The sequence below is a fragment of the Neophocaena asiaeorientalis genome, unplaced genomic scaffold (assembly GCF_003031525.2).
Source record: "Neophocaena asiaeorientalis asiaeorientalis breed wild unplaced genomic scaffold, Neophocaena_asiaeorientalis_V1.1 scaffold251, whole genome shotgun sequence".
In the NCBI taxonomy this organism is placed as follows: Eukaryota; Metazoa; Chordata; class Mammalia; order Artiodactyla; family Phocoenidae; genus Neophocaena; species Neophocaena asiaeorientalis.
The window spans coordinates 8246939-8263526 of NW_020173377.1; the positions used below are offsets into that span (position 1 = coordinate 8246939).

General features: G+C 40.0%; 1 protein-coding gene across 11 annotated transcripts in view; it reads right to left on the reverse strand.

Annotated features, from left to right (window-relative positions):
• The window catches only part of FHIT (fragile histidine triad diadenosine triphosphatase), a 1420480-nt gene that overhangs the window by 790567 nt on the left and 613325 nt on the right, over positions 1–16588 (reverse strand). Inside the window, exon 1 of one of the 11 annotated variants that reach the window (XM_024746507.1) lies at positions 10519–10578. The exons of the other annotated variants lie outside the window; for them this stretch is intronic. Within the exon in view, the coding sequence (XP_024602275.1) occupies positions 10519–10578 (60 nt within the window). Of the gene's footprint in view, positions 1–10518; positions 10579–16588 lie in introns of those variants that run through there. 11 annotated transcript variants of the gene reach the window in all.

Consider the following 16588-nt stretch of genomic DNA (forward strand, 5'->3'; position numbering starts at 1 on the left):
TCTAATAGGCACTCCTTCTTCCTTGAAAAGTATTAGCACAATGGATTTCATTGACTTAAAAAAGAGGGAAATTAATATTAATTTTAAAACAAAACAAACACTAATCCAAGCAAATATTTCCAGCAACTACAGACAATGCTGTTTTTTTAATCGTTAGTATTTAAGATAACTTAGTCTCCCAGCTTGATGTTTGTCTATAAGAAATAGATTGCAAATTGCTACATTTCTCAACACTTGAGAAGATAGTTGGCACCTAACTACTAAAGCAAAATGAACTAAACTCATGCCCTGAAACTCAACCTTTAAGCCTCTAGAAAGGCCATTTTTAATGAGTTCCCTCCCTTTCAGCTCTGAGCTGAGCTCATCGTTTTGAACTCAATCTTTATTCAGAAAGGGAGCACATAGGTAGAGCGGCAGCAGCCATTAAGAGGTCAGCAGTGATCATCTTTACATAGAAGAGACAAAGCATTCCTCTCAGGAAAGTCACCATGCTGCTCTAGGGACTTACACCTTCAGCCTTCCTTCCAGAAAACACATTTATGACAATTTATTATGAAGAGGCTCATCATTTCCTTTTGTGTTTTCGTGGGACTGGTAAAAGCAGGCCTTCCAAGCAGGCCTGCCTTCTTATTCCCAATCTGCAGACAAAACCCAAACATTTCTCCCATTATAGTTGAACTATTTTTATGTGCGTTTTATACCCAAATTCAGTAGAGGGTTGACAAAGAGCAAGGTAACATTCCAGGCAGTATCTCTTAAATAGAATTCTATTTTCAGGTTCCAGGATGTGGAACAGTTGGTTTTGAATTTATAACTTTGATACCCATGTGTTCTTCTTTCAATGTGCTTCGGAGGATGCCTCCTGGCCACCAAAGGAGGCTAGCTCAGCTCATTTCAGTACTGTGATAAAGCGACTCAGAATGTTATTCCCAAACGGGCTAATTTCTTTATCTTGTCTTAATGCCAATGATTTTGCAAATTAGATCCACTGATTATACAATATGACATGTTGAGGGTGTGTGGATAGATGGGAGCAAATCCATCACTACTTCTCCAAGCATATACTGTGAAGTCATCGGATAGCAGAATCATCTTCATGTTTGAAGACAATAGGATGAAGTAACTGGTAAGAACAAACTCTAGCGTCAGACTGCCTGGGTTCTTACTCCACCTTGGCTAGCTATGAGGGTTTGGGCATGTCACTAAGTTTCTCCAAGTCTCAGTTTCTCCATTTACTTTATAGCAGTACTTCCCAAATTATTCACCTAGGATTTTTTAAATATAAGAGCTGTATTGAGATATAATTTACATGCCATACAATTCACCCATTTAAAGTATCCAATTGAATGGTTTTTAATCTATTCACAGAGTTTAACAACCATGACCACAATCAATTTTAAACGATATTCTCACCACCTGGGGATCTTCTAAAAACCCTAAAGCCCAGGCTACATCCCAGATCAATTAAATCAGCCTCTGGGGCTGGAACACAGGCAGTAGTAGTTTGTGATGCTCCCCAGAGAATTCCAATCTGTAAACAAGTTTGGAAAGTAATGTTTCATGGGATCATTGTCAGGATTACATGGAAAATAAACACAGCAAGAAATGGGAGCTTCTCCAACCTAAATGCCCATCGACAGACGAATGGATAAAGAAGTTGTGGTACATATATACAATGGAATATTACTCAGCCATGAAAAGGAACGAAATTGAGTCATTTGTTGAGATGTCAATGGATCTAGAGACTGTCACACAGAGTGAAGTCAGAAAGAGAAAAACAAATATCGTATATTAATGCATGTATGTGGAACCTAGAAAAATGGTACAGATGAACCAGTTTGCAGGGCAGAAGCTGAGACACAGATGTAGAGAACAAACGTATGGACGCCAAGGGGGGGAAATCCCGGGGTGGGGTGGGGATGGTGGTGTGCTGAATTGGGCGATTGGGATTGACATGTATGTGTATAAAATTGATGACTAATAAGAACCTGCTGTATTAAAAAAAACACTTAGTAAAAACTGATACATACATTAAAAACAAACAAACAAAAGAAATGGGAGCTTCTCAGTACAGACGCTGACCTATAATAATAAGCACTAAGGAGGTGGTAGGAATAATCATATAGAGGAAGAAGATAATAGGACGGTCTATTTAAAGAGTTACACTGAAACTTATATAATCTGGACTGAAATGGTGAATTTTTACATCAATACACTTGATATTAATACATTTCCATATATGGCATATTTTGAGAGCAAGAGTTCTAATTGGAACAAGAGTTTTGGAAGTGGGACAGAGACCGTGAGGGCACGGAAGCCTACAACATACTTACCACACTTCAATTACCAAGCTTCTTGGCCTTCAGAGAGATGTGCTTCAAGATGGCATCAAGGTGCTTCATAAAGCCTTTTCCCATTGAATTTACTCCTTTTTGTGCCTTAGAATTCTGCACACCATGTAATACGGCACTTAACACCCTGTGTCATGTTCATTTAGAAGTTGGTCTTTTTCACTAGAAGGTGAACTCTTCACGGGCAGCAACAATACAAAATACGTTTAAAAAAATAATCTCCAGAACAGAGCACATGTTTTGACTCTGAGAAAGCAAACGTTTGTTGGACTGAACCACACTGAATTCACATCAAATACTGCCAACCCGGGACTGAAGAGGACACTCGTTCCAAAGTTCTCAGAACACTTAGGGGCCATCATAGTTTGCAGGAGACTGGCGAGCAAGACCTGCAATTCTGCTCTTTAAGGCACATCCTGAGGAGCGTGGTTTAGGGTACTTAATGACCCCAGTGAATGGCACACCCGCAAGCCAACATTAAGAACCCTGCATAATGTATTACCTACACTGAGATCAAGAAAAAAACTGTCATCAAGGGGAAAAACATTAATAATATCAATTAATTTCCTTTTGCAGTAGTAGATTATACAGAAGTCGTTCGGCTTCTGAGGAGAATTTGAGAAAATCTTGCAGCGCACAGGAATGTGCATATTCTCTGGGAGCAAAAAGCAGGTCCTCAGATCGGTTACCTGGGGTAATGCTCAAGACGAAGAGCAAGGGACGGTGACATTTCTGCCAGTGTAAAGTTGGGGGTTGGGGGGGGAATAAAAGATAGGTGAGCTTTAGAGGGAAAAGAGAAAGCTTATGGATTCAAAAGAAACAAAATTATAAGTACAACAGAACTTACATGGTTACACAATAAACAATACTAGTATGTACCCTCTCTGGAAAGAGTGTTCTTTGAAAACCAAAATGCACAAAAGATCAGAAAGCAAGTTAACAAAAGCTATTAGGTAAAGTCCATGAGAGGAAGAATTCCCTTTCATTAGCACCTTCCCTCAATTACAAGGTAATTATGTTCGATTTGGAACACAGGCAGAAAATTCAAGGGCCTCACCATATAGCAAACTTGGGCAAATCACCTCTTTGGCCTTTGCTTTTCATTTCCAAAATGAAGGCTTGGAACAAGATAGTGTTTCCCCAAGTTTGTTCTGGAAGATTGAACAGGCATTACATGAAGAAAAGGTTCCATGTTCAAAGGGATTTGGGAAAGAGTTGAATAATCCAACTACACAGGTTTTACAGAGGTTTTAGGACGTGGCCGAAGATTAACTATTTTACTGCTGGCTCCAAGAGGCCCTATACTCTGCAGCACCTCCCTAAGTACAGAATTCTTTGGGGATAGATCATGTCAAGCGACTAGTATTTCTCTGAACTCACACTAGAAAATATGGATTATAAAGATCTTGCAGGTCTTTCTGGGTTTAGAGTCTGAATTCTCGATCATGGTCACTTGAAACCAACACTCCAAGATAAGCCATCAACAGCCAACTGACTAAGGTAACAGAAGTAATTGGGCAGCAATTAGATGTAAAATCTCCAATTTCAAAGCAGTACCAAAAAGTAGTAAGTGGCATTCTTCTCTGCACATATATAGAGAATTCCTTTTATTTTAATTACTCCAAGCTGAGCATCAGTAGGCTATATCCTCTCTGTATTTCATAATTAATATTTGTTCTACTTACTGGATACGTCTATCATAGCCTAACCTCTAGGCATATTTACAAACAACAACGGCAGAACAAACAGATTGCTGATAACACAATAGCTTAAAAGTCCACAGCCAACATTTTTAATGGGGCTTCCCTGGTGGCGCAGTGGCTGAGAGTCCGCCTGCCGATGCAGGGGACAGGATTCGTGCCCCAGTCCGGGAAGATCCCACATGCCGCGGAGCGACTGGGCCCGTGAGCCATGGCCGCTGAGCCTGCGCGTCCGGAGCCTGTGCTCCGCAGCGGGAGAGGCCACAGCGGCGAGAGGCCCACGTACCGCAAAACAAAACAAAACAAAACAAAACCTGAGGCTGAAAGAAGCAAAATGAATTGCCCAAGTCCCAAAGCTACTAAGTGGCAGGTCCAGGACCTGTACTCATGTCTGTCCAAAGCCAAAGAACAAGCTCTTCCCCAGAATTGCCTGGCTTTGTACCAGAAAGTATAGACCTCAGAAGGCTAAGTCACTAACCCAGTTGCAGAGGGCGGACCCAAATCATGAGGCTACCACGGCGCACTGTTAGGAATTACGACCATTTCCATCAGATACTTTCCCTTCCCCTGCAGAAGTCCCTTCCCAATCTCACTGTGGATTTGAATTTCTGCAGAAAAGCAGATATTTGCTAGCAAATGTCCCAGCCATATCCTAGTCCCACCTCCTGCACTTTTTTTCCCCGCCTCAGATCCCCAAACTAAATATCCACAGTGAGAATAGGAAGGAGAGGCCAGAGCACTGCAAAACTCCGCCTGAAAGACTCGTGCCCCTCTCACCCACCTCCAATGTGAACTCTCTTGTTCCCTAGGATCTACATGTGCCCTTCCTGAGCCGAAGACTGACCTGCAGGATCCAGAGCAGCTCTAGGAAACAGCAGAGACGACACACACTCCACTCTCTCTGGCTTTTCCAAAAGGGAAAGGAAGGGAAGGTCAGCTGCCCCCAATTAAAGGCTGGAGGAAGGGCGGGGTCAAACAATTCTCATCACCTGGATTCTGACCTTTCTCCCTCCACGCAGAAAATTGAAGATTCTCCCAGTGGAGACAATTCATGGTGTGTTCATTTATGTCTTGGGTACTTTCCACTACTGTGTTCTATTTCTTAATTAAAAAATGAAACCCAGTGGCTGGGAGAGCTAGAAAAGGCCAGGAGTCTAGGAGCTCTTCAAAACTTCCAAGCCATCTCCTTTTTTCCTACTTTCCGCTTTCTCACTTTCTGCCTTTTCTTGCAGAGCAACAAGGGAAGCAACCTCAGCAAAGCCACGTAAGCTTGCGATTTTGCTCACAAATTATCAGCTGCATCCTTGCATCTCCTTCTCCTCTTTTTTTACCTTAGCTTTTTTTTCAAGCCCTATTACAACTAACTTTGAGCATAGACCAGAGTGAGGCTGATCAGTGCCACATTAGCTTCAAACAGTACCACCTGTCCATCATCTGGTAAGTGGGCACAGCTGAGGCAGGTACTAAGCTCTCAGAAAAGCAGCCAGCCACAGCTGAAAAGGACGCATTGTGGAGTGCTGTGAGTCTTATACTCCCCGCCTAACCCCTCAATTGCAGCCTGGGAATGGAAACTTCAGGATTGTGAAGAGTCCATCTGGGATAACAATCCATACTTTGGCTACACCATGGTCCAATTGATCACTTTGGAACCAAGGCCTTACTTAAACGTGTAGCCTTGGATGCCCCCATTCCTAAGTTAAAAACAAAGCTCCATCAGGTGACCAATATTTATAGAGTGCCCCTTGCTCATCTTCTGTCATTCCTTCCACCTGCCAGGGTAAGAAAACCCAGGGAAGACATCCCAGCCTTCCCAGACCTCCTTCCTCCTTCCTGCCTCATCTGTGTCTTACCATGGCCCTTCTCACACTGTGTCCCCATTACTTATGTGCTTGTCTCCCCAGTTGTCTGTGAGCTTCTTGAAGCTGGGAACACTGCTTGTCTCATCTTGATAGCCCCGAGAACAGAGATAATAGCAAAAGTGTTTGAAGGAGTGGAGAGTGAATAATTGAACGAGAAACAAAATTTTTAAAAATCTTAGTCTCCAAAGAATTTACCTTCTAGTTGGTAAGACAAGACATGCAGTGAAATATGTTAGACAAGGAGGTAAGTGATAAAGGTCAGAATAAGAGTGAAGGAGGAAGGGATCTCTGCACTTGGCTGAGAAGGTAGATGACAAGCTAGTTAGGAACATGAGTACAAATTAGATGTGCACAGTCATAGAAAGAGGGATGAGAAAGATGTGCTTGTGAGGAAGGGAAATCTAGGTCAAGGGTCTACTGAGATAAGAGAATCAAAATGGTAAGCTGAGATCCAGATGCTCAAAGATTTTCAATACTGAACCAAAAAATCTAATTTTTTTGTTGTTTAGACATCAGAGAGAGGTATACAAGGAATATTAATCTGGTTATGATGTCCAGGAGGGCTCAGTGGACTGGAACTGAAGGCAGGGAGACCCATCAGATGTAGAAATCGGCATTCACAGCAGGGGAGGAAACCCTTGCGAATTACCTATTTAATCAAATGAGATTTTCATTTGAAAGAATAAAAGAGTTAAGAAAAATTAACATTGAGAGAACAACTGGCAACAGAGACAGAAGTCATGAGTCAAATGGGAACTTACAAATATAAATTCTAATTCAAATCCTCAGAGAAATCAAGAACAGTCCACATCTATAAGCTGAGAACAGGTTGACTATCCATCAGAAAACAGAATTCATTCCTGATGGTTCAGGTGAAGAGTCTTGAATAAAGGCATGGACAGTGTTAGAAAACAAATGATGGATGGTGGGCACCAGAGACTAGCAACAAGGGGAGCCATCACGACCCCTAATGCTGAAGGGACAGGGGAGGAATAGTGTTACTCAAGGTCAGTGAGCGCTACCCCTGGAGACCAAGCTGCCCAGAGGGAGCTGCAGTAACAGAAGGACGCACCTACCACTAGAGATGAGGCTGAGGGGCAAAAGAGAGGAGGTAAAAAATATCCTGACTTTGTTCTCAGCTCATCCTCCAAACTTGTCCTGATGCCTCTCACTGGGAAAACCAGCAAGGAAGTTCAGGGGATGCAGGGCAGGGAAGAGAGGGAATGGACCTGGTGAAACAGAGATTAATCAACACAAGTGCTGTGAGAGGGGGAAAATGCAAGTGTAAGAGGCAAGATGATCGTTGGAAATTAAGAATATGATAATTACAACTAAAAAAAAAACCAAGAAGTGGAAGGCAAGGTACAGAACCTTTCATAGGGCAAAAAGATAAGGAGATGGAAAATCTGAGAGATTTGGAAGAGGGGTCCCAGAGAGAGCTCTGTGATTACTAAATGCCAAGGGCCTGGGGTCTGGGACTGCTCCAGGGAAAAACGCAGCAAAAGGGATGCAATGAAACCTGATCATTCTTTAGGATTCAATAACACGTAATGATAAAACAGATCCTTTACTCCTGAGTCCTTGGAGCATAAAGAAATCTAGGACAATCTGTTCCCTTACCACATAAGAAAAGCAGCTTTTTGTTTCGAAAGGTCTGTGGTGAAACACAATTCCATGACGTTAATCAATTTATTTCAATTGAGAGTGAAACATAAATGAAAGGTTCCCATTTCAGAAAAGGCCATGAAAATGTGAAGACATTATTATTTCCAAGCTGAGAGAAGAGGCAAGATTCTCTGCCTGGCACATTTCAGAAAGGTTCAATCAGCCAGGGCAGGGGAATAGATTTAAAATAGAAAAGTAATGGGAAAAGGGCTTTCCTCGCAACGGAGATGGTGATTGATGAAAAACCAACTCTCCGGAGGCAACACTATTAATACCCATTTTTCTAGGCAGTTTGGAAAGTCTGAAAACCTGTATACTTCTCCCCATTTCCTACAGCTTGTGAATCTAATTACATATCTGTATCCATAGGTAGATTTATGTATACACACTGCTCTCATCCACTGATAAGTACATATCCAACATGGAGATCACCATCTTTAAATATAGATGTAAATATGGAAAAACACCTTTATTGCTATTTCTCAAAGAAATAAAAAAGAGAGTATTGACCCCAAGTTGTAATACCCAATTCATTGATTCATTCATTTATTCAACAGATATTTATTGGGCATTTACCCTATCACAAGCACAGGGCCTAGAACTTCATGGTTCTTCTGGCTCTTTTAAATGAACACTGAGCCAGTGCAGGAAGCAAGCTTTCATATATCTAATTTTGGAGCTGCATTTCAGCAGCAATTTGAAAAATCAAGTGCATAGGCTTCCCAAATGTCCAGAAGCTACCTAGATTCCCTCCCTTTAATTTATTCCCCTAAAGTTAGGTGCCCCATGCTATCTAGTAGGCCAAAAATAACAGGGACAATTCAGTGCCTTATGACCTCCCGTTAAATATCTAAATTAGGAGTGTTCAGATGGAGGTTGCAGTAGTATTTTAATAAAAGTACACTAAATAAGGCAGCTGGTAATAAATCTCTTAATAAACATGTAGTCAATGGTGCATTTAATTTGATGGCAGACTCCACTTTCAAATAATCCAAAAATTGAATTTTGTAAGAATAAAGATACAGAGTCCACCTCTCTGATGCTGTTCTTAAGAAATGTGTTTACACATTTAGAAGATATCAATGCTAAGAAGCTTCCTTTCATATTTAAATTTGGCTGGAAAGCTCTGTTACTTATTTCAAGTAAATGAATATATATACTTGTTCGGCTACCCCAGGACATTTATGAAAAGAAGATGCGGTCTTAATGCGGCGAGCTTTAGAGAGACATTTGAATCATTAGATGCCTCATTAGCTGCTATGAAAACAGACTTCAGTCTCCTGCTTTCCCTCTTCTAATATTAGTTAGCAATAATTCAATTGCTTCAATAACTCCAGGTGACTCCAATTTCATTGCAAGCTCTTTGAAAGGCTAAAGAGATCACTTTAAGTTCCTAAAGGCTTGAGACTAAGTGTGTTTAAATCACTTTGTATGGCTCCAGCCCAGCATCATGCACGAAGGGGAGGAAGATGATGAAAGAAAACCAACATATCTTCCAAAATCCATTTCTGAACACAGAGAATGGACACTTAGATACATAGATAGGGATAGAGAATTGCAATCCATTTACGTATCTAGTTTATAAATATTTACATTATCTGCCCTTTCTTATTCAGCCTATAGTTTAAAATGGGGGAAAAAAGATCCTATTCTTATAAATTACCTGCATAATTTCATTTGCTGGAAATTAGCCAGTTTAATTTCTACCTTATGCAGAACACATTCTTCTCATGTGGCATACATATTAAGAATAGTTTAAAAGAAAATTAGTTGAAAAGTTAATACAAAACAAAGTAGTTGAACTATATACAAAATAAACAAGCACAGGGAACTACATTCAATATCTTGTAATAACCTGTAATGAAAAAGAATCTGAAAAAGAATATATTTATATGAATCACTTTTCTGTACATCTGAAACTAATACAACATTGTAAATCAACTATACTTCAATAAAGCACACACACACACACAAACCAAAAACAAAGTAGTTGACTCCAAGGAGAAAATGGGTTTCATTGATCCTTATGTTAGTATTCTAAAATAAATGAAAATTTTAATGAGGGAGTCATACTGCATCACCACTGAAGAGAGTCACAAAGAATTTATATAAATGTGACTATATTGATTTATACAGACATGTTTCCAAATTTCCTTTTTGACTATTGAAGAGAGCTAATTCCTAGAAAACATTTCCTAGATGTCTTCTTTCATATACCATGCCTTTGGATATGAAATTAATTCCAATCAAAGAAATAAAATACTCAAAAAAGGAAAGTAATTTTATGATCTGACCTTTAATGTTATTTCAAGAGACACGTCATAGATCCTTGGTTCTGGTTTTCATGCATCTGCAATTATCCTTTCACCCATCTCTTGTGGCAGAGAGTCAAATATGCTTGTATATGGAAAACTTCCAAATCATAAAAATGATGTGTATATTGACTAAGTTAATGCACTGGGGAAAGAACTGTTTCCTGGAAATTTTGAAACAAATGACTATAGTTTGGATTAAAGTAAAACAACACACATATATACATATACACACACACATACATACATATACACCTATACATATGTACACACAAAAATACACTGCATACATATATATGCAAATACATATATATAGACATAGATATATAAATATATAGCATTATATATACGTATATATACAGATATATTAATATGTAGGGTTTTTTTAATTGATAGAGTCTGTCCTACATTGCCTAAACTATTTTTACGGCTTGGGATAAACCTGAAGTGTGAAAATTGGGAATCCCTTGTTTCATTTTGAGAAGGAGAAATTTTGGTATACTCTCCAGAGGAGAAGAAGCCTCTTCACGTCAGCCAGACGCTTCAGAGGAACATTAACATCTTGAGATTTCTAGCAAATTAACGGCCCAGGTAACAAAATGCAAGGAACTCTGGCCAGTTGCTTACTCACTCGGTTGGATCTGGCTGCTTCTCCACGTATTCCCACCACACTAAATGGAGCATGAGTCATTTGAGTAATGAGTCAGAAAATGTTTAGCAGTCTCAGTGCAACAGCAGACGTGATGCTTGAGATAAATTTCAGAGGCATTAGGATGGTGTTTCCATTTCTGCTCTAGGCAGAACATATTTGTCGCTGGTGATGAACAAAATTCTTCCCTCCTTTCCAGGAGACAGAAGCTGGATCGTATGCTATCTCAAGGCTCATTCCAGCCTAAGATTTAAAATTTCAAGCAAAAACAATTGTAAGAGGCAAAGGCAGTATACAAATGTCCTCATTCAGTGCCCTGTTCAACGTTAGTTTTGCAAAATTGTGTCTAATGTATTCACTGGTCACTTTAGTGACTCCACCTTCAAGTACTAAAGCCTTTGTTAAAAAGAAAATGCTTAAGTGAAAAAAAGTTTAAAAAGAAATGAATTTTGGAAATCAGTGGAATTAACCGATCATCACAGATATTTTTAATCACAATGCCTAGATTATCACCACAGGGATTACCGTTAGGCTTCGGGTTTTAAACACAGTAGCACCGTTAATCTGATTTTAAGCAATTTCTTTTCAGCTTCCATGGTGTCACGGAATCCTATTTTGTCCTTCTGGTTTTGACGTGCCAGTTGTTGCAGAAAGCCAGCTATACTGTAGCTATGAGTTGCTGAATGGCGCCATGGAGGCAGTGTAATCTACAGCTTTACCAGTTTGAGTACACACCCTGAATTTGAGTATTGTTTGGACAACTCGCTGCCTTTCTAGCTCAGGCAAGTCGCTGTTTCCAGGCAATAAGTTTCTTCTCCTATAGGTCGCATCTCGCATGACAATTCCTATCAACTAGCTGAGGCTGTCTGGAGTAGTTAGGCAGGATGCTGAGGGATGGAGTGCCATGCTTGATGACTGATGCCTGCCAAGGGTGCTCTACAAGGGAGTGGTGGCAATTTTGCCCTGTATTTGCCATCCGTTGACTAGAATAGCACTGCTCAGGTGTGAACACAAATCACCAGGAATCTTTTTAAAATGCAGACTCTGATTCAGTGGGTCTGGGGTGGTGAAATTACACATTTCTAACAGAATCCCGGGTGATGCTGATATTGCTGGTTCAGGGACCTCAAGGAGCAAGGTAAGGTCGCTTCCAGCTGCGACTGAATATATAACCTCTCTCTCTCTCATGCACACGTGCACGCGTGCGCGCGCACACACACACACACACACACACATACACTTTCTTCCTATGTCATGTATACGAAAAGGTGTTTACCAAATGCCAGGGATAGTGATTAGCACATTAATTTATGATTTCACTTAACTGACTTAATTTTCAGCTACCTTACCGCCCCCCCAAAAGCAAAGTTGCCTAAAAGTTTCCAGGAAAGGAAATGAAGACTTAAAGAGGGTAACTAATTTGCCTAACAACACAGAACTGACAGGTAGTCTAGATGAGATTTAAACCCAGGGAGACTAACACCAGTACCTTTGTTCTTGACCTCTATTATACTTTGCCTAAATATCATAACAACGTTGGTATGCCTACTGGTGCCAGCCACTAGGAGGTTTCACACACATTATCTCTTCCCTTTTCTTAACAACCCGAGGAGGTAGGTAATATCATTATTTTTATTTCACAGATAACAAAATTAATTAACCTTCCTTCAATAGCCTCAAACTCAGAAACAACTATAGCAATTCTTATTTAAGTAAAAGATTAGATCAATAAAATATCTATAATGAACTAAACACATGAAACCGTATGTTAATGAGAAGAAAATTTAGCAGCATGTATTATCACCAGGCTAAAGAAAAACGCATGACTATCAGTGAATACATAGAAAATATTCTTTTATAACTTCATGCTATGTCAATGCATTTTTGACAGGTGAGCCCAAATGCCTCTGTACACTTTAGCCGTGAGGTTATCAAAGTCTAAATAATTACTGGTCCCAAACAGAACCCATCGGTGGGATTTACAGTTAGAGAAGTAGCAAAGATTCATTTCTTATCACCCCCTTTTACTACCTATAAGATCCTTCTTTATTAACAAGCTAATGAAACAAGATTGTACCAGTAAATTTCCCTGGAGATGAGACTGCAATACAAGCACACTTATGCATGCTTAAGAACAGCAGACACCATACTAACATGAGACCAGTACTTTTGCTTTACTTTGTTCAAAAACAAGTTTGTTTAAAAACCAAAAGGTTTGAAGCAGTGATTATTAATCTTGGCTGCATGCTAAACTTTGTGTGCAGTGTGTGCAGGGGACTTTAAAAATAAAATACTGATGCCTAGATCCTACACCCCCAGAGATGCTGATTTAATTGAACTGAGGTGCAACCTAGGCATCGGGATGTTTTAAAGCACCTTAGTTTTCTATTGTGAAACCTAGGTTACGAATTACTTGATTGGGCTTCCCTGGTGCCACAGTGGTTAAGAATCCACCTGCCAATGCAGGGGACAAGGGTTCAAGCCCTTGTCCGGGAAGTTCCCACATGCCACGGAGCAACGAAGCCCGGGCGCCACAACTACTGAGCCTGCGCTCTAGAGCCCACAAGCCACAGCTACGGAAGCCTGCGTGCCTAGATCCCGTGCTCCTCAACAAGAGAAGCCAACACAATGAGAAGCCCATGCACTGCAACGAAGAGTAGCCCCCGCTTGCCGCAACTAGAGAAAGCACCCACGCAGCAAGGAAGACCCAATGCAGCCAAAAATAAATAAATTAAATAAACAAATAAATTAAAAAAAAAAAGAATTACTTGATTAAAGAAATGCCTGTACCACGTAGGGGGAAGGAAGATGAATGTCAAAGGAATGAATGTATAACTGGTGAATGCCATCATTACAGTAGACTGTGGAGGTACTAGGACAGTGGGAGCGTTTTCTCTCCTGCAGATATGCTTAAATTTCATAAACATATATATTGTAACAGAAAATAATTTTACACAACAGTTGTTGCATAGTCCTAACTACCAAAATGATTTTCTCCCCTTACCAGAGTTGTTTCCACTGGAGGGCAGTCTCCTCTTGGGAAGAAATGAATGTGGCACTTCACCTTCTCACCAAACCAAAGTTTTAAATATTGACTGAGACTGTAACACTTGCATGAGTTTCATTTTGAGACAATATCCAGAAGATGGAGTGTTTGGTGTGAAAAGAATTTGTGTTAATGTGAAGATACTGCCAAATTAAATATTTATTTCTGTCTACTAGAAGAATAAAAGCTTAACCCAAAACATAAATATGTACATGTATGGGAGGCCCTGAGGTATACAAACATAATAACACCAATAACATAATACCAAGAACAGTGTACAAGCAAAAAGTAACATTTATTACACACTTACTATGTGTCAGATTCCGTGCTAAGCAATTTAAATATTTTACTTGATACTCGGAATAATCTGATATTTTGTAGGTGAGAAAATGGAAGTTGAGAACTGTTAAAGGAAATGTGTCCACGATCATACATCAAATAAGGGGCTGAGCTAGGACATGACCCCCATCTGTCTGACTCCAAAGCCAGGCCTTGTAAGTGCTGTAGGTGGTACAGAGGTGAGCATAGCTGCCTTCCAAAGCCAGCCCTTGGAACCACCAATGACACTCCTTTACTGAGGAGAAGCATCAGGGTCCCTGTGCAGCAGGAGACCATCTAACTCAGCGCACATCAACATGACAGCATGAGAAGAAAAGTTTCTTTGTCTTAGGTTACACAAAAACCTAAAAGGAGATGATTTGGGCAGAGTGAGAAATTCCTTATTTCTCCTTGATGTTTTTCATATTTGGGGACGTTTGTGGCTCTCTCCATTTCATTGTGCAACTCCTCTCAATCTCATTATGGATGAATTTGGCTTTCCTATTGCTATGTCTTCAGTCACCATACAGAACCTTGTACTACCTGGTCATATTTCCTCAGAGACTTATTCCCTAGATCAGGGGTTGGCAAACGTTTTGAACAAAGGGCCAGATAGTAAACTTCAGGCTCCGCAGGCCCCGCATTCTCTTTTGCAACTACTCAACTCTGCTGGTATAGCATGAAAGCAGTCAGAGATGATATGATATTATACATGATATGAATGAAAGGGCAAGGCTGTGTTCCAACAGAACTTTATTTATAGTCACTGAAACTATCATTTTCATGTGTCACAAATTATTATTACCCCTTTTATTTTTTTTAACCATTCAAAAATGTAAAAACAATCCTTAGCTCATGAGCCACACAGAAACAGGCGGCAGGCGAGATTCGGTTGATGGAGTGACATTTGCTAGCCTCCGTCCTACATGACACGCAACATTTTGTCATGTTCAAAGATCTCATCTGGCAACGGCTCCGTGCTCAAAGACCAGAAGTATCCGCAGGTACCAGTCAGAATCACTTGCCTTCCCTAAAACCACTTTTTAATATTTTACACATATTCTCTAAAAGTATCCGAGTTAAATCACCAGCTCTCTAGGAAGTATTAGAAAGAATAGTATCAGTATAAACTGATATTTTAAAACACTTCATCTCACACAGTTACAATGTATTCCACCTTATAAACTCTTCTTGAGAAAGGATTCTAGAATCTGGGCTCTGAAAGGGATCTTAAAGGTCATAAAGGCCAGTTGTTTTCAAAAGGCATTCTCCAGAGCCTGCAAGGGCCTTACTGGTATCTGCAGAAACAGCCCTACAAAATGGCCTGGGGTTAAGAAATCTAGCAGGGGTGTGCTGGAGCTGGCTCCCACTGGCTCATCAGAACTGCGTGTTACATTTTCAGGATTTTGTGAGCCTGCTGATGTCAGGTTGATAAACTGAAATTGGCCATGGTGGGAGCATTTGCCCTGTGGAAATCTCCAAATCCTCTAGTGCTGCATATCAAGATTTTTTTCCCCCTGAGAGCCAGTTGTTAATAATTTATCAGCACCACCACTGCCCATTACCCGCTTCCAACAAAGAAGCTCCTCTTAGATCTGTTTTACACACACACTACACTCATGAACTAGGGAGGCAATATCAGTGAGACCAGATGAAGGTAGGTAATATTGCCCCAAGCCATAAACAAGTGGATACAGGATCAAGCACCGTTTTGTATCATCCTTAAGTCACTGCTCCCTTTGGAATCCCAAATGCACTCGTTCATTTTGTATTAAATATGGTCAACTGAAGACTAAGGAATTCAAACATTTTGCCCAGGACTAAAGATTTATCAGAACCTATTGTCTCCTCTAATTATATTTGTTCATCTAGCATGGAAAAGGAGAAAGAAATTACAGAGGACCTCACTCCATTGTACAACTGTGATCCAGAATGTGCCATTTCCACTTCTGTGTAATGCTAGCTAACGATCCACAAAGATCCAGCCCCTTTCCCTTTTTATTTTTGCTATTGCTGAATGAAGATCCTTTCAATGTAATAACTAGCAATGCCCTAATATTCCTGACTATATGTGTTTGTTTTTAGGCAGGAGGCTCTCTGATTATTTTCGGTTCTTGGTCTCACTCCACTAAACTACATGAGCCCATAAACCTATTCTAAATAAATCATTTTTAATTTATTTTTTCTGTATTTGCTACCTTCATCTTAGTTTTGCATCACTTCAGGCATCAACAAAACCACTTTAGTACAGCTCTTTCCCTTTAGCTTTGCCAGATTAGAAAATAAAAAGAACATTTACAGTTACTAGTTGAGCTGGAATATCTAAAGGGGGATTATGTCCCTATTTGTCAGTAAATAAGATAACAGTTCATATAAGAGTAGGCTGAAGCTGAGTGGTCATACCTAATTCTGAAACAAATTTCTCTCTAAGCAGCAGAAAAGAATACACAGGACTCTAATGTTCCTGAAACTTCACAACAACATATGCACGCATAATCAGAAATGTGTAGACTCTAATAAATCTACCTCTCCAATCTTCAGAAAGCAATTTTTGGAGCCAGACACAGATGTATTTCGTTGGAGTTCTATTGAAACTCTTTACATTATATGGCCATGGTGGTATTCACCCCGGGGTTATTCACATACAATTTTAATTATTTATTTATGGACTCACCCGGTGTTATCTTT